The sequence below is a fragment of the Bombyx mandarina genome, chromosome 10 (genome assembly GCF_030267445.1).
Source record: "Bombyx mandarina strain Sakado chromosome 10, ASM3026744v2".
NCBI classification, from domain to species: domain Eukaryota; kingdom Metazoa; phylum Arthropoda; class Insecta; order Lepidoptera; family Bombycidae; genus Bombyx; species Bombyx mandarina.
In genome coordinates this window covers 8,410,617-8,435,243 of record NC_143217.1, presented here as the reverse complement: position 1 = coordinate 8,435,243, position 24,627 = coordinate 8,410,617, and the positions used below count along the sequence as shown (strand labels likewise).

General features: G+C 36.0%; 2 protein-coding genes and 1 long non-coding RNA gene across 8 annotated transcripts; 1 reads left to right on the top strand and 2 right to left on the bottom strand.

The window, feature by feature from the left end:
• Positions 1-253: 253 nt before the first annotated feature.
• LOC149502202 (uncharacterized) lies at positions 254-1,377 on the bottom strand. Its single transcript, XR_016323693.1, has 2 exons — positions 1,238-1,377; positions 254-1,032 (listed from the first exon to the last, which is right to left on the bottom strand). It is a non-coding gene; the product is annotated as an uncharacterized LOC149502202 (long non-coding RNA).
• mrj (DnaJ heat shock protein family (Hsp40) member B6 mrj) lies at positions 961-13,922 on the top strand. Of its 6 annotated transcripts, none has more exons than XM_028185864.2 (7): positions 961-1,374; positions 5,634-5,731; positions 7,522-7,631; positions 7,894-8,031; positions 8,733-8,915; positions 10,393-10,645; positions 12,186-13,922. In XM_028185864.2, the coding sequence occupies exons 2-7, from the start codon at positions 5,667-5,669 to the stop codon at positions 12,283-12,285; spliced, it is 849 nt and encodes a 282-aa protein (XP_028041665.1). In that variant the 5' UTR covers positions 961-1,374; positions 5,634-5,666; the 3' UTR covers positions 12,286-13,922. The 6 variants fall into 6 exon arrangements, with proteins under 6 accessions (XP_028041665.1, XP_089586671.1, XP_028041667.1 ...); XM_028185863.2 differs by lacking the exon at positions 961-1,374 and adding an exon at positions 4,561-4,720; XM_028185865.2 differs by lacking the exon at positions 961-1,374 and adding an exon at positions 4,595-4,836.
• A 1,939-nt stretch (positions 13,923-15,861) lies between these two features.
• Positions 15,862-23,520, bottom strand: LOC114251562 (F-box only protein 21). The gene is given in 13 exon segments (XM_089730549.1): positions 15,862-16,152; positions 16,953-17,184; positions 17,684-17,764; positions 17,852-17,987; positions 18,800-19,101; positions 20,230-20,360; positions 20,363-20,447; positions 20,669-20,727; positions 20,730-20,854; positions 21,501-21,647; positions 22,448-22,460; positions 22,463-22,581; positions 23,148-23,520. Coding segments are annotated over 13 exon segments (1,812 nt in total). The 5' UTR covers positions 23,312-23,520; the 3' UTR covers positions 15,862-15,934.
• Positions 23,521-24,627: the final 1,107 nt, after the last annotated feature.

Below are 24,627 nucleotides of genomic sequence, written 5' to 3'. Positions count from 1 at the left end.
GGATAAGCCAGCCCTTTTAGAATTGGGACTATCACCACGTACCTCAACGTGGGTGGCAGCATTTCATGTCTATGCTCTCCGCTAGCCGGTCCAGACCAGGTTGACCTTCACCTCGTTCAATCACGTCACGCAAAAAATATATATATATATCTTACTAGTAACTATAGACAAATTTTGGAAATCACAAAAAAGGTTGGTCTTTATATAATTGTACCAAGTATCTAATGAAATATTTGGGACCAAATTCAAAAAATTTATTTTGCTGAAATTTTAATTAACTTTCAAAAATTATGAACGAAATATACAAAAAATACATTTTTTATGGTTCCTTATTGTTGATCGGATTTCCTTAAAGAAATGTCGTCTGTATCTGTAACTGTATCCTACATAAATTTTGTAAAGGTCCAGGGCATCATTTCATAAAAATATAAAAGATGTATAGTAAAAACAGCTTAAGTATAACATATATTTTTATACAAAAAAATAATTTTTGGAGAGCGCATTACCTCAGCGGTTCGCACTTAGTGAAATGCTTCTTCAATACAGTTTATTTAAACGTTTTTTTCGTTAATAAAACAAAAATAGATAAGATAAATTAGAAAAGTCGATTCAATGTCGTTAAAAACAACGATTGAGATGTAAGGCTATTGAACGTGAAAATTGCAAAACCTATAATGTAGGCCCATTCATAAAATTATGACATGGTTTTATTTTTCAACGTTAACTTGTGTTTCTTACGAGATGCATAAATTATTGTTGGATACAGAAATTCGTTTATAAATCATTATGTATTTTTGATAACACAAGCTCTTGTATATAATGTATTTGATAAAAGAAAACTAAAGCAAGTTTTGCTGAATTTCAAAAATTGTATGCTTGCGATGCTGTGATCGCGATATCATTAGCTCATAGTTTAGAGTGTTCGTATTCTATTCGTAAATGTTCGTGTCTCTGAATGTCAGTCGATGCATAACAGGCGTCCGAGTTGTTAGTATGTGGTTATGTTACCACTTGCTGCTTCCCACGCTTTGTCTACAATTAAATTAAAGATATAAACTTAAACAATGAAAGATATTAATGTTATTTTGTGAACAAATTTATAGCAGTGTAGTATTTAAAATTATTTTTATGCTACTAATTGAAAAAGTGATTAAAAAAAAAAATTGAATTTATAATTGAGAAAAGGTGTCATTGATTCGATCAGTCAACCATTAAAAGTGCAAGTGCTACTACTTACTGTACGAGCTCTGTGTCATTGTGTGATCTCATGCTACCAACCAAACGGTGTTCACAAATCCGAAAATCGTATTTTCCATTGTGGTTTCAAGGTTGACACCAGTTGTATTTACCGGAAAAGCCCGATGTTATTTTAAGGTTTGTATATCACTCCTACATACCTATTCTATGTTATTTCGGATTTATCGTACAATCATAATGCCTGTAAATGTGTACCGTGTACATACTATATAAATCTGTTATATTCTTCAGAGTGCAATTTCAGTTTTGTGTGGGATCGACTTTAGGTAGATCGTTACGAATGGACCATAAATAAGACTGTGTGGGAAAAGTTAGTCACAGTCTCCAAAAATGGAAGTATTCAAAGTAGAAACAGGTTTTAATTTTATGAACATTATATTTAAATTAAGTATTGAGAACATTTCTTCTATGCTTGTTTCGAAGATCATTCGATTATTTTGAACTTTTTAATAATAAAAAAATGTTATTTAAATAAGTCACAGAACAATGTGTCCGTCAATAGTTCCGATATCTGTCTAAGTACATCCAATTTGAAATGTGGTTTGACAAGTGGAGAAACTAATGAATTGACTCACCTACTCTCAAACAATTACAATACTAAAAGGCTTACCTTTTCACAATCTAGGTGTATTGCTGTACACCAATGTGAACACGGCGGAGCACAAGTTCGCAGCTTACATCGCTCGGAAGAAGCGACATAGTATTCTCGTTGCTCAAATAGGACCGGACTCGTCGCTGTCCAAATTCTTAGATACGGCACATGGCAGCGAATAATCCTAGAAATCGCCACTTCTGCGAGTTTACCTCTCACAGAAGTAGGCGTTGGAGCCTAAGAGATGAGCTAACGCCCTCTAGGGCGTTGCAGAGTTGATGCTAAAGAGTGATCGGTTGGCGGTACATCGCGAGCACCTAGCAGACTGGTTCTGGTTCTGGGAGGTATTCTGGAACCGCAGTGGCAAGGCCTGGCCTTCTTGATAAGCTGTCAACCGAGTTGGCCGACGAAATCGTTTTCGTCGATGTTTTTCGTCGGCCGAACATCCTCGTGGTGGCCACGTGACTGGTCGCAGTGCAGACTGAAGTCGCCCCCCAGCCTTTCGAGCGTAATTTGATCATTTGGGAGAAAAGTGCAGAATAGACATTTAGTGGGTCGCTTCGGCAGTTCCACAGGATCCGGGCATGCCACGACGCGGATATTTTTTATTTTTTTTTATTGCTTATATGTGTGGACGAGCTCACAGCCCACCTGGTGTTAAGTGGTTACTGGAGCCCATAGACATCTACAACGTAAATGCGCCACACACCTTGAGATATAAGTTCTAAGGTCTCAATATAGTCACAACGGCTGCCCCACCCTTCAAACCGAAGCGCATTACTGCTTCACGGCAGAAATAAGCGGGGCGGTGGTACCTACCCGTGCGGACTCACAAGAGGTCCTACCACCAGTAATTACGCAAATTATAATTTTGCGGGTTTGATTTTTATTACACGATGTTATTCCTTCACCGTGGAAGTCAATCGTGAACATTTGTTGAGTACGTATTTAATTAGAAAAATTGGTACCCGCCTGCGGGATTCGAACACCGGTGCATCGCTACCAGACGTTTTATCCTTTAGGCCACGACGATGAAAAGAAATTTTAAAATAAATTTTTATACCGTACTGATGCTGGTTATCATAAATTTGTAATTTTATAATTTTTAAGTTTCATTTGTTATTTGTACGTACATCATTCGTTTCTTGTTTTCGGCCTGTAAACTATCTTTTTGCAAAATGTTGATAGGTCCCAAGCATATGCTTCAAAGGAGGACACTAACAAACTCAACTTCGCACTTAAAATATGGGTAATAATTTTAGCTTTGAATGTAATAGGGCGCGTTGCTCCCGACAGCAGGACTCTCGCTTCGACAAGCACCCAGTTTCCTATTCTTACGTTTTCTTTAAAAATACCGATAATTATAGATAAACTATAATAATAGAAAAAATATTTACTAGATCTCCTATTTATTTATTTATTTATAAATTATTTGTAAGATATGGCAATATAATTTAAAGTAGACGAGATATAAAAATTATTAGCTAGTAGTAAAACATTTGGTAACTGAAAAAAAAAAGATTTTACTTTAGGCTAGACGTATATACTTAAATACATTTAAATAAGATCTATGCAGATAATATTGGATAAGTACATACATACTTGTAGATACAGTTATAAATTGTACCAATGCAGACAATTGAGACAATTTCAATCTTAACCGCAATGTAAATAAATTTTTTTAGCCCTAAGCTCATAGCCCTGATAGGCTATGTCAGCGGTCAGCGTAACCTAACAAGTAGGTGAGCCGGCGAGAAACTCAGTGGGCTGTGTCTGTTTGGTTAATTTACTCGCCAAGCCTTTCGTCACGAGCGGATTCGACGAGAACGATTACCGGTGCTTTAGGTACCTACCTAAAAGCAACGTTAGTGGATCGGAAGCATTCGAAATGACGTGCTGTGAATAGTGGCATTCACGTTATGATGATCATCGCCTTCGGGATGAGCTCAGGAAGGTCAAGAGCTCGTGTGTTCATATCAAAATAAAACACTTAAAGTAATCGCTTAATGTTTTCGTTACCGATCGTGATGTTTTTATTTTATCACTTAACTACGCTTTCACCCACAACTTTGTGTGCTTTATACAAATATCGCACGGGTGGAGCCTTGTGCTTAAGGTACATTGGGCTGACAAATTGGAATCTAGTCCATAAAAGCAAAGCTTTTGTAAAAAAGGCCGAAGCCAAGTTTCTTATATATATAGTAGAACGGAACATTATGGAATGTATTCAAATTGATTAGGTATTTAATTAAATGAGGTAAAATAATAATTTGGTAAGCGTTGAATAAAATGATCTGAAATAGCCTTTCAATAAAATGTGGAAATTTACTAAAGTTAATGTTAACTGATAATACGATTACACGGCCTTATTTCTGCCATGAAGCAGTAATTCGTTGTCGGCAGTCGTTGTAGTATAAAACTGAGACTTAAAACTCTTGTTTCCAAAAAGTTGGCGCCATTTATGTTGATGATGTTTTTGTACTCTGGTAACCACTCACCACCAGGTGGGTCGTGAGCTCGTCCACCCATATATGAAATAAAAAATGTATTAAAATACTTGATTTACAATATTTTTCTTTGTTTAGTAAATTGAAATATTTTCGTGTGGATATGAAACTACCGGTATCCCTAAGCCCTGTTCACAGATTAAGCACTACTGTTTAAGATGGTCATGTTGATTTTTGTGGTTTGACTGATGGTTTGACGTCAAATATATTAAGTGTATAATCTATGGTTTGACGTGAGGTTTGACGTTAGTTCGACGAAGTTAGATTAGTCAAAAACTAAAACAGATCATACATTAAAACGGCTTTAAATTTTCCATTGAAAAACAATAGAACTATAGCAAATTGTTAAGTGATTTCTTGACAAGTAAGTAAAATAAATCTCGAAATAATAAACGGGTTTCTAAATCTAAAGAGTCGATACAATTCCCCTACTGTCACAGAAACTACGTGATGTTGTGTTTATTCCAGAAAAAAAAATAGGTAACCTTTAATCTTTACAAAAGCTATCAGTTTTAATTATCCAAAAAATAACAGTCGTTTTCGAATCGCTCATTTCCATTTATTTAGTCATTAGAAGGTACAGGTACGGTCTTTCGTTTTTAAGTTAGGCTTGCCGTGCTAGAGGTTTTGCAAGTTTGCTAAATGTCGAAATGTATATGCTGTAAATTACGCAAAGTTTGTTTATCCATTATAAAATCATCATAAGTAATAGTACTGTATCCTTATTTTTAAAGGTTTTGTATTTAAACTCGCACCTGTCCCTTATGAATCATAAAATATGTACCTTGACATTTTACAAATTGAAGTAGTTATCGCATACATTCAAATATCATTCATAATAATTATCTATTAGTATTAATTTTAAAATAACTACTAGTATTATTATTATACTGGTTGTGGTGATTGTTTGTCAGTTTGCATATGTCAGTATCTCATTCTACACATTTCTGCTATGAAACAATATTAAGAGCTCTGGTTTGAAAGATAGAAGGGATATTATTTGATTGCAATTAAGATGGGCGTCAAGTCTCTAGAACATCAAATGTGGACTACATGTGCTCAAAAAAAAATTAATACCATGTTCGTTAAGATCTGCACTTGATGATCTTCTATTTAAAAAAAGTAACCACCAAAAAACTGTGAACAATGCAGTATAAACAAAGAGATAATATAAACTTTGTTGAAGACTTTTATATATATATATTTGTATGTATATATATGTATTTATATTTGTTTTTGTTTATTTATACTTATATATTATATAATGACTTTTTCAGATCTTAAGAACCCCTTGAGGGAGAGACACAGCGATGGTGGACTACTACAGGGTACTTGGTGTAACTCGAACTGCTACTGACACTGAAATAAAGAAAGCGTAAGTTGTTAATTACAACATTATTAATGTTTCTAATTATACAAATTTTATTTTAGAAATTTAAGATTGTAATGACATTATCTTTGTTTATTTGCTTCAATTTTTGGGACACTATGATTTCTCCTTTGGTTTTGGTCCCAAGGTTTTTTTTTTATTGCCTTTGTAGGCAGACAAGCGTACGGCCTACTTGATGGTGAGTAGTTACCGTCGCCTGTGGACTTCAGCAATGCCAGGGGCAGAGCCAAGCCGCTGCCTACAAGGTGGGTAGTAGCAGCATTTACATTGTGATGTCTCATGGCCATTAACATAAGAAAAGTTATAAGATCAACTGCAATAAAACTGAAAAAAATATGTTTAGCATCTAAATGAGTAGAATTGTTTATTCAGATATCACAAAACTGATGTTTTAATATGGGCCTCATAGTATTTTTTTAATTACACAGAAGATATTCACCATATGCAGTGGTGTACCTGTGCTACTATGACTACTCACTGTATCTATCTATCTATCTATCAAATATCATATAATATTATCTAATACAATTTTATTCTGTTTGATGATGACAAATACAATACAAGAATATATATGAGAAAAATATACCTGTCAATAAAAGGTAATTTGTAGGTTCTTCAAATTTGTACTAGTTGTTACTATTATTTTTAAAATCCCACAACTCAACTCTATGCTGAACAGTTTTACATTGTTTTATAATATTGAATATAGACTGGCTTATAAACAAATGAATTTCACTGGCCTCACTTGGTTTGATCTACTTTAGATGTGTAAATTTGAATAATGTTATTGTTGGCATTTGCCAACAAATTGAAGCCTTGCAGTAACAACAAACATTTCAAAGGAAGATTTCAATGAAAGTTGCTTGGATAGGTGCATAAACTTAAGAAAATATATAAACGAATGCTTCATTGTAGTAAAATATAGCACATAGAATTCAAACTCAAGGAATAGTGTTATTATTTCATGTTATGAAGAATATATAAGAATAATAAAAACTGGACAATCATAAATAATGAGCTAATGGTATAATGACCCTTTCATCTAAAATCAGTTATGACTCCCATTTATTTAAGTATTCTCTAATAATAGCATTGTTTTTTTAACAATACGTGGGTCGAGTTATACATTTTTCCACTGGCGCCAGAGTCACTCTTATTGCACCCTCCAACATCAGCATAGCTAAAAAAATAATATTAAAACGACTGTTCTAAATTTATATTTTGTTACACATAATGTGTATATTAGAGTATTCACAAGTTGTCCATACTGTTTTTATGAACACACTTTGATACAGATATTTTTGTTAAAGGTATAATTATTGGTTTCTGTTATTATTGTAATGTAAATAATTTAATTGTTTAATGTACTTGTTTCCTGTTTTTGATTTGACTGATTTTTTTGTCTTTTTGTTTACAATTTCATTTTAGCCTAGTTTTATTATGGGCTTTGTTATTTATTATTACTATACTAGTGCTGTGTTTTTTTATAATTGAGGGAGCACCCATATTTAGAATGATGCTTGCAGCATAACCTTAGATGAAAAGAAAAACATAAAGACAAAAAGAAGAAAATAACAAAAAGAATGTCTGTTGATGTCATTGGAAATTCTTTCCCTTCCATAAGTCTAACAGACATTGATTCCTCTGAATTATTATAGTTACAACGACTACAAAGACGATATGAACAAAGTGCTGTGCTTCTAGTATTTAACTTCCTTACATATATTATTAAAAAATTTAAAAATATTTTTAAATGTAACTTTTTTCATCAACAGGTACAGAAAACTAGCACTGAAATGGCATCCTGATAAAAATCCTGACAATTCTGATGAAGCTAATCGAAGATTCAAAGAAATTTCTGAAGCTTATGAGGTTCTTTCAGATGGTTTGTCTTGAATTAATATTTTGACAGTAATTTTGAAAAGTGCTAGCAAATAGAAATGCAAAAGCTAGAACAATGTTTTCAATTGTAATCATATGAAATAGAAGTGGGGCTTAAAAATAGCCAAAACACTTCTATATTCCTCCTTAATTTCAGAAATCTCAAAAGCAGCAAAACCTACCTATGGTTTCATTAGAGCTTTGAAATTATAGTAGACTACAATTTTGGAAGAAAATAAGTTAAATAGTGTTTTGTTGTTGGGTAGAATCCAAGCGGAAATTATATGATGCACGTGGCTCCAGTCATCACGGTCACAGATATCAAAGCAAGAATGGAGTCAATGGTCATCGACACTTTAGCTTCAAAGGGTTCTTTGGAGATACACCATTCCACCGCTTTTTTGGTAGTTGACAATTTAACAGAAGATTTTCCAATTGTTGAGTTGTGAATATGATGAGTTCATACATTATATTATATGCTTTTTTAATAACGTAATAACTTGAAAACGAAATTCATAATGAACAGTGTTTAGAGTGGTGCAAATAACATTGAATTTTTACTAACATGATTTATCGTAATTATTTTAAAGTGTTATTTTTGCTTAAATTACCAGTGGGACCAGAGCTTGAAATACTGAATGTTATTTCAATGCCTATCTTAAGTATTTTACAAATTGTTTTTCTCTCTCGAGTAAATGATATAGCTTATAGTTTTCACTTCAATCACTAGTTCATCATCTTTAAAACATAATTAAACCTATAATATGACATTATATAATTAGTTTTGTATCAGTGTTATATTACTACTGTTAATAACTATTATGCTATTTTTATTAAATTTTGTTAGGGGGTGCTAAAATACAGTTTTTGAATGTCAGCTTTTTCCACACTAACCAGTATTGTTTTATTTGCTTATTTTTTGGGTTTTATGTAATTTAAATTCCTTTTCCAAATAAAATTATTAGGTATTAGAATTCGTGAAAAAAAGGTGTTTTCCAAATTAATAGCTGAAAATGAATATGATTTTGATTGATTTCTATATCGATCGAAATAATTTTATATCATAATTTGATTTGAAGACTGATCGTAAGATTGTTGTACGCAGAGAGAAAACGCAGAGTGTATGACCAGTACGGCAAGGAAGGATTGAATAACGGAAGAGGTCGTCGCTCTGCCGCAGACGAGGACTACGAATTTGGCTATGCAAGCTTTCCATTCACATTCCGAGATCCCGAAGAAGTATTCAGAGAATTCTTTGGTGCCTCATCTTTCGGGGATTTATTTGCTGGTAAGTAAATTAAGCAATCCGCAAAGTATCTTTTTTTTGTCGTATCTTAATGCAGACATCGTTATTAGCGATTAGTTCGTTCATGTTATTTTGATGTACTTAGTGCGAGTATTTTAACGTTCGCGATAGTGTAAAGTTTAACTAAAATTTGTATTCAGTTGGAACAGCGCCCCTAGCGGCAAATTATGCAAACGTTCCAACTACATATTACATCCACTGCAGTCTGCAGGCCAAAAGCTTAAGACCACCTTAATTAAAGTAGGAAAATAAAATAAAAGTCCAATAAAATATTATTATACATGTGTAATTAAACTGTTTAATCATCTAAACACTGATTGACAAACAATATACTTTACAGTCCATGCTAAAAAAGGTTATAATAACGAAATGAATTTTTCATCAAAAAATTAACCTTTACGTTCTATGACTTTTTTCACAAGTCTCGACATACTAAACTCAGGTAGTAAGAAGTCAGAAATACGTGTTTGCAGAAACTAAATAATCCTAATTATTGACCAATGCGAAACAGAAGCAAAGTGATTAGTTATGAGCACATCATAAAAATATTATTTTGACTCTACCACCGCGCTCTAGCGCAACGATTGTTGGTATTTGAAAACAATGTAATATATTTATTGTCCAATAACTTGAAAGTAAAGAAAAGAATGAATTCTTTATATATTAGATATTAACAATAGAATATGCAGATGTGCATTTCTTTTATTTATCTTATGGGATTTTATTACAATAGATAGATGTTGTTTATTTGCGGTGTTAAACTTTTCGCCGGCAGTGTATTTGAGTTAACTTTTACGCTATCGAGAACGTTAAGAAACTCGCACTAAGCATATTATCTGTATTCTTTATACATAATTCAACTTGTTTATTTATAATATTACAAAAACTCACCATGTATTTCTGCCTAGTCTTGCAAATGGTATTTTTTTCACTTGCGTTAAGTTATTACATAACTGCTTAAAAAATGGATGAAGTTGGCGTTTTACAACACTAGCCATTTGAAACGTAATTTATGTATGGCAATAAATTTAAAATTTAAAGGGATTTTGTTTATTGTTTAGTTATTAGATTAGTATTTTGATTTCATTACATTTGTCAAAACAGACGCTACGAGAGTTAGGATTGGATGTTTTGGGTCATCCACCGTACTCACCAGACCTTGCGCCTACTTTTTCCAAATTTTGGACAACTTCTTGGCTGAAAAATAAATTCGATACCCGAAAGGTACTACAAAATGCCTTTGAAGGGTATGTTGAGTCCCGTTTGTTGACTTCTTCGAGAAGGGCCTTAAAAATTTACCACTGCGCTACTAGAAAACGACTGCATATTTTGATGGATAGAAAAAAAAAACAATGGACCTACTTCTTGCTAACCTCTGCCGGGGAGCAGCGATGAAATTATAATATTCAAAGGAAAACGCTGCCGAGATTAATATTAGTACGATATAAAAATTTTTCAGAAATCAATGGTCACGGACACCATCCGAGGCACAGTCGACGAAGTCACCCGAGCACCTCCCTGACGTCGTCCATGTTCAATCCGTTCGGGTTCGGGATGCAGGGGCTGGACGACATATTCGCTCACACGAACGGGAACACGTTCACGTCTTTCTCGACCTTCAACAGTTCGCTGGCGGGCCCCGGCAGCGCCAACATGAGGAGCACCACCACAACAACGCGTACTGTCAACGGAAAAAAGATCACAACCAAGAAGTATGTACCGTCGTGCCACGTACCATAATTTCAAAACAATTATAATTTGCGTAATTACTGTTGGTAGGACATCTTGTGAGTCCGCATGGGTAGGTACCACCGCCCCGCCTATTTCTGCCGTGAAGCAGTAATGCGTTTCGGTTTGAAGGGTGGGGCAGTCGTTGTAACTATACTGAGACCTTAGAACTTATATCTCAAGGTGTTTGGCGCATTTACGCTGTAGATGTCTATGGGTTCCAGTAATCACTTAACACCAGGTGGGCTGTGAGCTCGTCCACATATCTAGGCAATAAAAAAAAAAAAAACAATCGAGTTCACCTTCGTTGTGACGTCACAATTTCCATATACATATATCGCCTATATCGATAACTAAAACAACAAAATTGTAATTATAGTTTTAACCAGTTTTTTAGTAACACTGTGAATTATTTATCATCACACCTCCTGCCATCGGAGCAGAGTTCATCAATATTATCTAGAACCGTCGCGTTTATCGAGAGTGCGCTTCCAAAGATCTTTTCTGCCATGTACCATCCGGCTTTGGAATGAGCTCACCTCCACGGTGTTTCCCGAGCGCTATGACATGTCCTTCTTAAGCGGTAGGCAGCGGCCTGGCTCTGCCCCTGGCATTGCTGCGGTCCATGGGCGACGGTAACCACTCACCAACAGGTGGGCCGTATGCTCGTCTGCCTACAAGGGCAAAAAAATATCATAATTTAATTAATAATCATAATTTCGATATTTTACAACAGTCGCATGTTGACTCCCATGGTTAAAGCGTAAAGTGTATGGATAAGTTTACGAAATCACGGCCTGTCTTGTTAAGTGTTTACTTTTTTTTTTTTTTTTTTTTTTTTTTTTTTTTTTTTTTTCGGGTAGAGGGTCGAACCTCCTTCGAGGTCCCCGCGCAAAAGGGGCGCGCGGGGTATGTGAGACTCAACGATCTGCATGGTGTTGTGAGCAGACCGCGGGCCCAAGGATTTTAGGACCCACCCACTAAACGACTCCCCTGCACTCTTACACCCGACGTCCGATCCCCTCCGAGGTCAGAACCCGGATGAGGTAGGGGGGCTACCGCGGTCAACACTACAACCAGACGGCGCGGCTCACCCCAAGGACGCCCAGCCGACGGAGCCTTCGAGGCGAATCGAAGGCTCTGAAACGTCGGCCGTCTCGGTACGGCAGCCCGTCGGGCCGCCCAGACGGTGCCGCTGGTGTCCCGGAATACCCCGCTGGACCAGAACCAGCCTGCCGGGTCGGGACGCGATACACCGTCGACCGGTCGCTCTATTCACTCCACGGCAGCGTGGAGTGAATATTATTAATAATACTCCAAGTTAAGTTAAGTTAAGTGTTTACCTGACCTCATAGACATCACAGCGTGAATCCAGGATACCTGATATAAACATAATGTTGATAGCTACCCGCGTCGGTTTATAAATTTTAACAAAAATAGACCGGAAATTCTGGAAAACTCAGCTGTACACGAGTATGAGGCCATATCATAGTTAGATCTAATTATTTATTTATTTATTTTCAGAGTCACAGAGAACGGACGTGAGACAATAATGTCTTACGAAAACGGGGTTCTAAAGTCAAAGACTGTCAATGGAGTACCTCAATCGCTAACATACAGTTAATTTATTGTATTTTTGTAACCAAATTTGATCCAAATGTTATTTGAATTCAACGTAATGCGATGTACGCGAGTTCCGATTATTATTTTTATTTTGCTTTTAATAGTTTAGCATTCGATACTAAATTTAATAAAACTAAAATTGTGATTACACGTAGGTAAATGATGCTTTCGAACACAACAAAGTGGATGCGAGGGCAGACTTGCTGCTCAACATATCTCTTAGGTTTAATAATGTCGTCGACTCACTCGACTGGATATGAAGATGATTGATTCAAATTGATCGCTACTACGACGATAACGTTATTTTGCTGCCAATTTTTTTTTTAATCTTTATTTTAGGGTCTAGATTTTAAAGTGTTTATCACATTAATTGTAGATTAGCAAATGTTGGAACAACTTCTTTATTTAGGTACCCAACTATCTGGGAACGTTTGTACGAAAGAATCCTTAGGTTACGTAATTTTCAGTTTACGCATTTTGATTCGAAACTATTGTTTAGTGTATGAGGGTGGGAGCGCATTGGAATTATTCCTACCTCTCGACATAAACTCCACTGTTCCTCTCGAGTCCACTGCGAGCACGCGGTGGCCAATACCCTATAATACTACCAAGTGAACGATGCATAACGCTAAACTAATATTTCTAAGACACGGACATACACTCGAAATTGGTATCATTATCATCAATAAAATAGACAAAAACGGGCGCAAGTCATTCGTGCGCGTCATATTGTCAACGAGGATTTAACATTTGTCATAAATACGATTGCCATTGCGAATATCTACTGTTTTTTCTAAAGTCAAAATATAGTAGGCTTATAAACCATTGAAAATTGATAGAAAAAACATTAGAAAACTAATTCTTGTTACAGAAAGCTTTAAAAACTTTGTGCTTTATGTAAATTTAATTTTCAAGTTTACAAGGTCGGTTATTTTCTAAATATTAAATTAGTATTTGTGTGTTTAGGGGAAAAACTTAGACAATATGCTATTCTTGTTTTTGCTATTAATAAAAGCGGGAATATGTATTTTTGTAATGCGTAATAAATTACTTTCGAGACTTTGAAGTAGAATTTCTATCTCGATTCTTGTTCTCTTTTGTTCTTGCGACCCATATTTTTGAAGTAAATAATATCATTCCTACATGAGAACACAAAAGGTACAAATTTTTATTTAATTTTTAGGAGTTTATTTCCAAGTCTTTGCCAAAAAACAGCTTAGCTTTATAATAATAATGTTTAGCAAATTGTCATTTGATGTTAAAAGTTACTTTGTACGTTTTCATTTTGGTTTATGATTATAAATTAAATCGATGTTTGAATGTGATTATAACTACAGTTTATTGTGTAATTTAAGCACTAGACGCCTTTTCTACTTTTACTGCATTACCAATATGTAGTATTCATATAATGTACTTAAATTCTGTTGGTTGAATTATTGAAATTAGGTACTTGGAATGTAACTAAATTAAAACAAGTCCGATTCTTAAGATGCTGTAGTGCCATCATTATGAAACATTTTTAGCACTCAATTAACTTTGTATATAATAAATTTAACTTCAAGATCTCGTTTCTTAAATTGTCAGCGACTAGAGAGCACTACAACGGAAAAGATACCTAATAAAATATAATTTATAAAATATTATTTTACTTCCCATTGATATTAATAAACAAAAAAAAAAAGATATCTTCAGTTATACAGTAAAAATTGATGCAAACTAAAGATCAGGCGGACTGTGGGATTCCATTAACACAACCCACTGAGCTTCTCGTCGGATCTGCTCAGATTTGGTAGTAGATTTTGGGAAGCATTGCCCTTGCTAAGGCTAGTGAAAGCAAATTCTCTTAGATTCTGTCCGTGAGCTCACCTACCCGTCCGCCTCTAGCTGGAATAATTCCCTGGGCTACCAGCGAATAGGTAGGGGGAAAAAACTGTAATGACTTTGTTTGGGGAGATAGATTCTCTTAGATTGAGTCCGTGAGCTCACCTACCCGTCCGCCTGTAGCTGGAATATTTCCCTGGGCTACCAGCGAATAGGTAGGGGGAAAAAACTGTAATGACTTTGTTTGGGGAGATAGATTCTCTTAGATTGAGTCCGTGAGCTCACCTGCCCGTCCGCCTGTAGCTGGAATATTTCCCTGGGCTACCAGCGAATAGGTAGGGGGAAAAAACTGTAATGACTTTGTTTGGGGAGATAGATTCTCTTAGATTGAGTCCGTGAGCTCACCTACCCGTCCGCCTGTAACTGGAATAATTCCCTGGGCTACCAGCGAATAGGTAGGGGGAAAAAAACTGTAATGACTTTGTTTGGGGAGATAGATTCTCTTAGATTGAGTCCGTGAGCTCACCTACCCGTCCGCCTGTAGCTGGAATATTTCCCTGGGCTACCAGCGAATAGGTAGGGGAAAAAAACTGTAATGACTTTGTTTGGGGAGATAGATTCTCTTCGATTGAGTCCGTGAGCTCACCTGCCCGTCCGCCTGTAGCTGGAATATTTCCCTGGGCTACCAGCGAATAGGTAGGGGAAAAAAACTGTAATGACTTTGTTTGGGGAGATAGATTCTCTTAGATTGAGTCCGTGAGCTCACCTACCCGTCCGCCTGTAGCTGGAATATTTCCCTGGGCTACCAGCGAATAGGTAGGGGGAAAAAACTAATGACTTTGTTTGGGGAGATAGAATGGTTACTAAACTTCTAATAAACTTCGATGAATTATGATATTAACACTATTTATGAATTTTTCACTCTAGATAATTTCATGGAATTAACATTCTGATTTACAAAATTTGTAAGGACACCCTGTTAAAATTTCGTTCCAGGAAACATTCTATAATACTGGATATCTTTGAATGGTTTTGAATTATTCTTATAACGAGCTGAGGGCCCACCAAGTGTTAGGAGTTTACTGGAGTCCATAGATATAAACATTTACGTATTCCCTGCTTTTTAAAAGAAATACAGGGGATGGAAGGGCTCCCAGTCCGGTCCACTCCGGTCTCCGACTCCGGCACGACGGCCGCACGACCGTTTTTTACACCGGTTGGTGGGACAGCTTCCCGGGGCGGAGTTAAGTAGTGACACCCGGTTCAGGTCCCCAACTGACCGGCGGGCGGCGGCGGATACCGTTTCACTAGGTCTCCCTATACGGTAGGCAGCCGCTTGGCTCTGTTCCTGGCATTGCTGACGTCCATGAGCGACGGTAACCACTCACCATCAGGTGGGCCGTATGCTTATCTGCCTAACTGGGCAATAAATAAAAAACGTCCGTCAGCAAATTACGTCCCGCGGGCTCGCGAGCACGTTTGCCCCGCATTTTTCAAGTATCACCAAGACTTACCCCCAACAAGGAGAAGGAAAGGATAGGAGTAGAGCTGGCTTTCTAACCCACACGCCGGAACACAGGCCATTTGGCGGCGGGTTCTAGTTAGAGGATGGTCGCCAGCCAGTCGGACAAGGTCCTACCACCACTTGTGTTTTCGGTTAGGCGTAATATGTTTTATCTTTTCAAAGTATCATAATAGCGGCCCGAAGAGTTAAAATAATTTTCAATATGTAACATTGCTATATTAAACTCAAATATATTTCAGTAAATTGTATTGAATATTGTATATATTATATAGGTTGGGTATAATATCCAGTGATAATATAAAGATTAATATTGAACAAGTTTCTTCTTGTCCTGATTCGGCTCTCCGTATCTAACTTCAACGCAACTCCGAAACATATTGCTAATGTGCATATCGTCTGGATACTCCATTCGTTTCTCGTCGTTCGGTTCGTAAGCGTAACCATTGAAATGTGTGAACTCTCGCGCGATCAAATCTTCTAAATGCGGCATCCGAGGCGGAACAGTCAACGCCGAGAGGTTTTCTAAAAATATATTATTGCTTTAAACCTTCGCGGAGATTTTCATTATAAATTTCATATATCACTACATAGTATAAAACAAAGTCGCTTTATCCCTATGTATGCGTAAATCTTTAAAACTACGCAACGGATTTTGATGCGGTTCTTTTAATAGATAGAGTGATTGAAGAGGAAGGCTTATATGTATAATAACATCCATTAAATAGTGGAGAAACTAATAATAAATTACAGTTTCCGAAGCGAAGTGGGGGCGGGTCGCTAGTGGTATATAAATTTTATTGGATTATTATTTAACGAGTTACTGTGAATTTAACTTAAGTTCCCGATATTTGTGTGCTGTGATCACGAGTAGACTGAAGGGTCTAGGTTACTTACTTTCTTTACTAGTGTAGGACCTCTTGTGAGTCCGCGCGGGTGGGTACCACCACCCTGCCTATTTCTGCCGTGAAGCAGTAATGCGTTTCGGTTTGAAGGGTAGGGCAGCCGTTGTAACTATACTGAGATCTTAGAACTTATATCACAAGGTGGGTGGCGCATTTACGTTGTGGATGTCTATGGGCTCCAGTAACAACAACTCCAGGTGGGCTGTGAGCTCGTCCACCCATCTAAGTAATAAAAAAAAAAGATGCTAGCAGACAAATGTCTATCCTCGTTCTACAGTAGTACGTTTTAGATGTTACCGCTAGAACTCGTTTACTCGATCAGACAATGAACACTTACGGTACCGAGATTTTTTGGAAATTTTTGGGAACGCATTGATTATAAGGAATGCATAAACATATAAACTTTTATATAATTATTACCTTGCGCCACATATCTGCTGGATTGATTAGCAATGATGAGATAGTAGAATGGCTGATTGTGTCCAAATTCTAATCTGTTCAGGGCCTCGCCGTGCTCTTTCCAGTCTGCCGCCCAAATGAGATCCCAGCCGCGGATAATTCCCGTATATTTATGTTTCTTATGAGCGCATATCATACCAACTGCATATTTAATGTAACTGTTTCGTTTCTTAATAACCACATGAGGAAACATCTAGAAAAATAACATAGTTGTACTAGTTTTTAAATGTGAATCAGGGTGAAGAAAGCAATATTTTAAAGGATGATTTACACAGAAACCTTGTTTGGTACAACTGGTACAAGCATTCTGGTTATTTCTACTGAAAAGCGATAACGCGTTCCGGTTTAGAAGGGTGGGGGCAGCCATATAACAATGTTTCAAGGTGGACTAGGTATTAGTGTAGTGATGCGTGTGGCCCCTAGAACTATGTACTTTACACCAGATCGACCGTGAGTTCGTTCTTCACCCATCTCTACAATAAGAACAAAAAAATAAAACCAACTTTTATTACATTGCGGAAACTAAACAGTTTGTAAAATATGTTGTTTTGATGAGTATGTAATGATATAATCATCAACCCGTTTGGGCGTAGCTTAAATAACCACTCAGGCTACCAGAGAATAGGTAGGTAAATAAAAAAAATACAATATAATAAAAAATCATTATTAATATTAAATCGACATGTACTTACATATCTATCGGAGGCCGTTATGTGGATGGTATTAGCCAAATACGACAGGGACGATAATAATCGCGCGTGAGAACTGTGAAGCTGTAACGAGATTTAAAGGTTAATCTAGAAGATTCTAGAAGTATAATAATAATATGTCAAAACGAAATGAACAAATTGTTTACTTACGGCATTGTAGCTTAGTTCAGGATAATTTACTAAGTCAACTTCATTGCGCAAGTAACTTAAGTGACTCTGGTTCACGTTGTCGAGGTTCTGGGACGGGTTGAGCAGGTCCACTAGACGCAGACTGTTCTGTGTGGTCCTGCAAAACGATCACTATGTTAAAACTGAATCCGATTCTTAAATATTAAAATACAATTCTTTTTAAATTGTGAATAAGATTTTGTCGAATAATTGTATTGAACCGACTTTTTTATTATTATTATATAATAATAAAAAAATTAAGTAGTAGCGGAAAGATTATTTTAGGAAATACAATTTTTATTTGGAAATATTTGTATGCAAAACGGGTATGATTTACAAAAATATTATTTGATAACAGGTCAAGTTCCTAAATACGTACTAGTATTTATATACGTGTTTAAAAAAGAAATCAGCGTGCTTTATCATTAGTCTATAATGACTTGTAGCCTCTAAGCCAGAGGACTGACAATAATACCGTCACACGAGTTTTAGCGGTATGCTTACTTACTTATGTCATATTATTTAATAAAAAAAATGGTAAGTTAAGTAGAAGAACTTAGTCACCGACATAGCCCGCAGGACTGGGCAGTTGAAGTGACAGCATAGCGCACACAAGTGAGGTCTTTTGGCGCAGAAACATTCTAGTACAATAAGTAATAAATCGGCAAGAGCAGTGTGGGACAAGCGCGGAGCTCTGACGCCTTGATAAAAGTCTTAGCAATAAATCGGACACAGACTCCTCCGACCTGTCGCTTCGGAAATCTAAGGGGGAAGTCGATGTTGAGGAGTATACATCCGATGGCTGAAATAATTATGACGATAATTCAAACAATAAAGATATACACCTAAATAATACACAATAGACTTAGTAATTTCCTAAACAAATAAATAATTTAATTAATTAATTTCAGTTATACAATCCAAACGCACCAGTTATCGTGTACTCCCATTGAATTGAGATACGAAGAGAGTATTTGCTGCAACAACTTCTCTGGACAGTATCTGCGTATATTTTTCTGGTTCGTTGGACTTGCTGAAAACGGGCAGCGCCTCTTGGACTTTAATTCTCCGTTTTCGAGGTCCACTTTATATTCTTGTCCGTCAGTGTCGCGCCACTCCAGGAAGAAGTGATTCGGAAACGCCACCACGTCGCAAGCGACGCCGCAGCGCTTCGCTACTGCGTGATAGATGCACGCCACGGCTAAAACGCTACCGCGTTTATTTCGTAAGATCTGCAAATATTTATTAAACGTATAAAGGTATTTTATAGTGGATACAGAAAGTATTTATTTCATGTCAAATTTTCTTTATATTCTCAGTTTAATTGAAATGATTGATTCAAAGAAAAAAATAAACAAAAAATTAATTTGGCATATTAGCTTCGGATTAATGAGCACTTGAATGCAATGAACAAATTATTCCAAGATTTTTGACGTTTTTGGCCAAAAAGTTGAATCATTGGAACACTCATTCGACTCGATAGCGTAGGCATTGTGGTAGCTATTTTAGATAATTATATAGACTTGGACGGCCTTCCGGACGAACGCTTCCATTCTCAACGAGCTAAAGGTTGATCAGAGGCTTTCCACTATATGCCTATACAGTGTTCCAATATTTTGGTCCTATTTCAAGAAAACCTGACAACCTGAAGAGACTCATAGTGATGTCACCGCGGAAGTCAATCGTGAACGATTGTCAAGTACGCGTTTCATAAAAAAATTGGTACCCGTCTGCGGGATTCGAACACCTGTACATCGCTAGATACGAATGCACTAGAGTCTTATCCTTTAGGCCACGACGACTTTAAAAGGGTGAGTGGGTTTCTCTTTAACCAATATAGAAGAAGTAAATAAGAGTTCATAATTATAATCTTAGAATAGGATTTTGGGGTGACCAGCCGCAGTCGCTGTGCGTGGGCTTTATTGAAAATAGCACCAGTGATCCTATTTGGTTTTGTGTTGTCAGTCTGCAAGCACTATCTCATGTCTTCCCGTGAGTGTCGTAAAAGGGGGGATAGTTGTTATACAATATAATTGAGACTTCACCCTCATGGCTCAGGGTAGATGTCTATAGGGTCTACTAACCAGATGGGTCGTCAGTTACTTCTCCCATCAACGTAATAATAAATAAATTATAATGAACTTTGTCGTTACAATAATAGTGACATTTAAGACAATTGGATATTCAGTCTGTTAACTTGTCTTATAATTTGTTGTAAATTGTGGAGGTTCTTCTTCAACTGTATACAACAGTAATGTTAACTACACTGTTTCGGCTTGATATCCTCTTCCCGTAACACCCAGTAGAATATTAAATGAAATCAGAAATCAGAACTTACAAATAGAAGTCTGAATATGTACCTTAGTGATATCCAATGTGTCCAAATTAGCAGTCGCGGAAACTTGTATACATTTCTGTCCATAGATGACGTAAGACACAGCAGACAGTATTTGTCGCTCAGTAAGGAGACCTTGCGAACATTTTCTTTGGCAGTTAGAGTCTTCCATTCTGTTGAATCAGATTTTGAATATTTCTTATCCGACAGAATAGCTTCAACTTTATCAACGAGCGCTTGAATCTGTTGTTTGAAATAGACAATTAATATATTTCTACTTCACGTCTGGTTTTACTATAATATATTTACATAGAATACAAGCGTAAATTTGCAAAATCATTATGATGGTGTGGCCTGTATTTGGACATAGGGCTTTTCATCCAGACTTTTTTCAAGAACTTAAAATATATTATCCACATAAGTCACAAAATCTATACTTAAAATGTAACAATATAGAAGTCTACCTTCTCTGCGAAATCTTCATCAGAATGCATTTTATCAATATCAACCCACTGGACGAAAAGTTTAGAACAAATTCTGGATCTAATTGATCTTTTTTTTCTAGCTGCACCCATTTAGAAGTTATGAACGGATGTATTAAATGGCGAAGCAAAATTCTGGCATAATGCATTTCAGTCAAAGTAAATGGTCTGAAAAGAAAGATTTGTATTTTATAGGTTCTTAATTCAGGGTGGTCATTGTCAATTTTATTGTTGCACGCTGTATCAACAATGTAAATGTGACAGTATGAACACTATTTTGGCAATTGTTTAATTGTTAGAAGGGTAACATTTAAATTATTATTATGCTAGTATAATACACTGCCTCATGGGGACTACACTTTATAGAACGTGGGGAGAGTCCTGTGCTTATCAGTGGGTTAAAAGGTAGCTATATTCTTGGGTAGGTTTGGGTAGGGTTGATACAGTTTTCATACTGATTTTTGTCAAATCGGTTCAGTAGTATGTATGTAAAAATATAACAAAGTTTTTTTCGTATCAATCTTATTATTTCCCATGTAGCTCGTGATGTCTAACAATATAAAAGAAAGAAAAAAACCTTAAACCAGGATATCAGATTTTGTGTATCTATTTTCTGCTCTTAAGTAATCTGTGCTGTGAAAGCAACATTTGAATCCATTTGGTAATAGCAGAGATGTACACGAACCAGCAAACAGATTTGACCTATACATGAATATTACAGAAAATAATACTAAAAATGTTTGGCCTATGTTCTGGGGTACTAGGGTTTTATTATACATACATATTGTTAATATATGTAAAATATTTAACTTACTTTTTGCATGCATATGCATCTGCCAGTTCACTAGTTATTTTTATAAAATCTTGAAGAATGTTGATAGCATAGGCCAGACTCATTTTAGTTGAAATTGCAACATTAAAGAAATCTCTGACATCCTGCTTTGTTAAATCATCCCGTTTGCTGAAAATCATTATCATTTTATTACTGGTGGTATGACTTCTTATGAGTTCGCATGGGTAAGTATCATCACCCTTCCTATTTCTAACTAACTATACGGAGACCTCATATCTCAAGGTGGGTGGCGGCATTACCGTTGTAGATGTCTATGGGCTTCAGTACCACCACCAACACTTAACACCAGGTGGGCTGTGAGCTTGTCCACCCAAATAAGAAAAAAAAATTAAGCATGTAATTTTGTTTGAGTACTTGTCATAAATAAAACTTTACATAATGTAAAATGTGACTTCTGGAATATGCTACTTGTTCTTTGTTATAAGCTGTAAACTTCTTTATGTTTTTGATACAAAATAGTGATTAGTTATATTTGGTTAGAATTATTGTAAAAACAATTCAGAACTAGACATCAATAAATATATTTTATCAGCATTAATGTTTGAGAGCTCAGGCAAAATCTTTGAGGTTTTTTCTATGTTTGAGATATTACCGGTGGCCCAGAGGCCTCTCCAGTTTCACCAGGACAGGTGGGCAAGGCTCAGCCAGGAGGCGTAAGATTTGCTAACAGCTGCCCGAGGGCCTCCAGAGGACACCTAACAACTCAAGAGCAGCTGCTTCACGAATGAATCTACTACTGGATCGGCTCTTTGAGGTGCCAAAGGGTCACTCCCTCATAAAATAGACTTATAACATAAATCTCTCAGGTCCTTATCCTTAAACAAAAGTACTAATTTTCTCTTATGAAAAATATGTATAGCACATGCTATTACAGAGAGTTGCCTACCATAACTAGACCAATTTCTTACCAATAATGTGTTGTGACATTGTTTTCAATTCAGAAAAAACATAATTTTTTATATAGTAGAAACCTTTGATCTCTTCCAACCAGTCACCATCATGACAATCTGACTCTACTACAACAAAAGCTGCATCAGGTATTCTGAATAAAAACAATTAACAGCATATTTTAAGCCAAGATTGGTAGACAGCTTCTTAATGATAAATTGTTATTAAGGTCATTATTATATAAAATTAATTTCACAATGTTATTCCTTCATCATTCAAATATTAATGAAAATTTATCAAATACATATTTCGGTATGATACCTGATTGTAAGATTTAAAACCCCAGCATTGTCACATCACAAAATGTGAGTGCACTAGTGCTAAACATTGAGTATCATACATATTAAGAAATACTCGAAACAAATTAAGAACCAGTAAGTGATGATTAGTTCATCAGCATTGTTCTGCTTTCAAGTTCTCAGTAAAATTACTATCTAAAGTCAAGCTACAGGAATTGCATTTTATTGTGCTAACTTCATAACAATATTATGAAATGAACTTACTAAATCTTCATAATTTAGCTTTAACATTACTGTAGATTTGTAGTAATGTACAATTGTTACAAATATTAAACGTTTATCAATTAACTCATCGCTTTCAAGCATTCATCCCCAACAAGTAATCAGGTGGTAGACTGATGAGATCAATACAAAAACTTACAGTTCTTTCAATTTTTCTTTCCACAACTGTTGGTCAGTGTTTACTAATTCATTAAAATGTTTGCAAGTGGAACTAAAATTGAGTATTTCTTGGCAATTATTATTTTTCAGTATTATAGAAATTACTTCTGCTGGTAAGGAATATATTGAAAGTTCTTCATCCATTATGTATTTTTCGTAAATTTTAGCCAGTTGTAGTTATTGATTTGGATGACCACCCACTTGTAACTGCTAGTAAATTGTAAAATACAATGCAGAATTTACATTTTAAACATCTAAGTAGGTACAAATTTGCAAATTCTTTGAGTAACAAATGTAACAATTACAACAAAATGTACATAATGTAGTTAATGTACAAGTACAGTCTTTGATGGATCAATACTCTCAAATATTAAGTGTATAATCTATGATATTATACTCTAGATTATATACACTATACTCTAGATTAGGGACTTTTGGCGGGAACGCGAGGAGTGAAGTTGTGTGATTTGCTTTATTTTGTCTATTTAGTGTTTCTTCGGGTTTAAATGTGTAATAATGGTGGTTTATTAACTGTTTAATATCTGTGAAAGTGCACAAATGTTGGAAAATTAAACAAAGCCGCTAGACGTAACGTCTCGGGATCCTCCAAAAAGTCCACTGAAAAATCTTAGTAAATGACCACCATTTTACTGAGATTATATTTCATCCCGTATCATCTCAATTCATTTCATTTAATTTCATCCCAGTTGATTAATGTCTCAAATTAATCATCTTCATTTCATTTCACTCCATAATATCATTTTTCATTAAATATGAATAATATAAATTAAAATAAGACATGACTTAAAGGTCTCAGTTACCAAGTCATAAAATATCTTTAAAAAAACTCTAGATTAGTGCTGGGATATTATTATATCTATCTCTCTATCTCTTAGGTTTATGGCGTTTCCTTTTAGATTTCGCCAATGTCAAGTGTATTTAATACTCTGCTTTCTATAGCGGGCTTCGTGATATTATTATATCCTTCAGTGATTAGATCTTATAATTGACACTGACAGCAGGTTATCGTTTGCCATCCATTATATTTTTTTTTTGTTATCCTACCTAAGCTGAGCCTTGAGAGGTTATATCAGCGTAACCTTAACTAGTAGGTGAGCTCACGGGGCTCAAACCTGATGACGTTGCTAACACGAATCCTAGGAAGAGCCGTGCTTCGCCGAATCTACCACCGGATCGGAAATGCGACCCACTGAGAAGATCCGGTGAGAAACTCAGTGGGCTGTGTTTAAGGGTTAATTTACGCGTCGAGCCCTTCGTCGCAAGCGACGGGTTTGACGAGAACGATGACCGGTGCTTGAGGTACCTAAAAGCACCATTAGAGGATCGGGAGGAACCGAAATGACGCCGACTGCAGATACTTACTGATGGACTTTAAGTCCAGGTCGTCATGGAGGTCGACGTTCCTGACGAACCACGGAGCTCCGACGGCTATCCTGCAA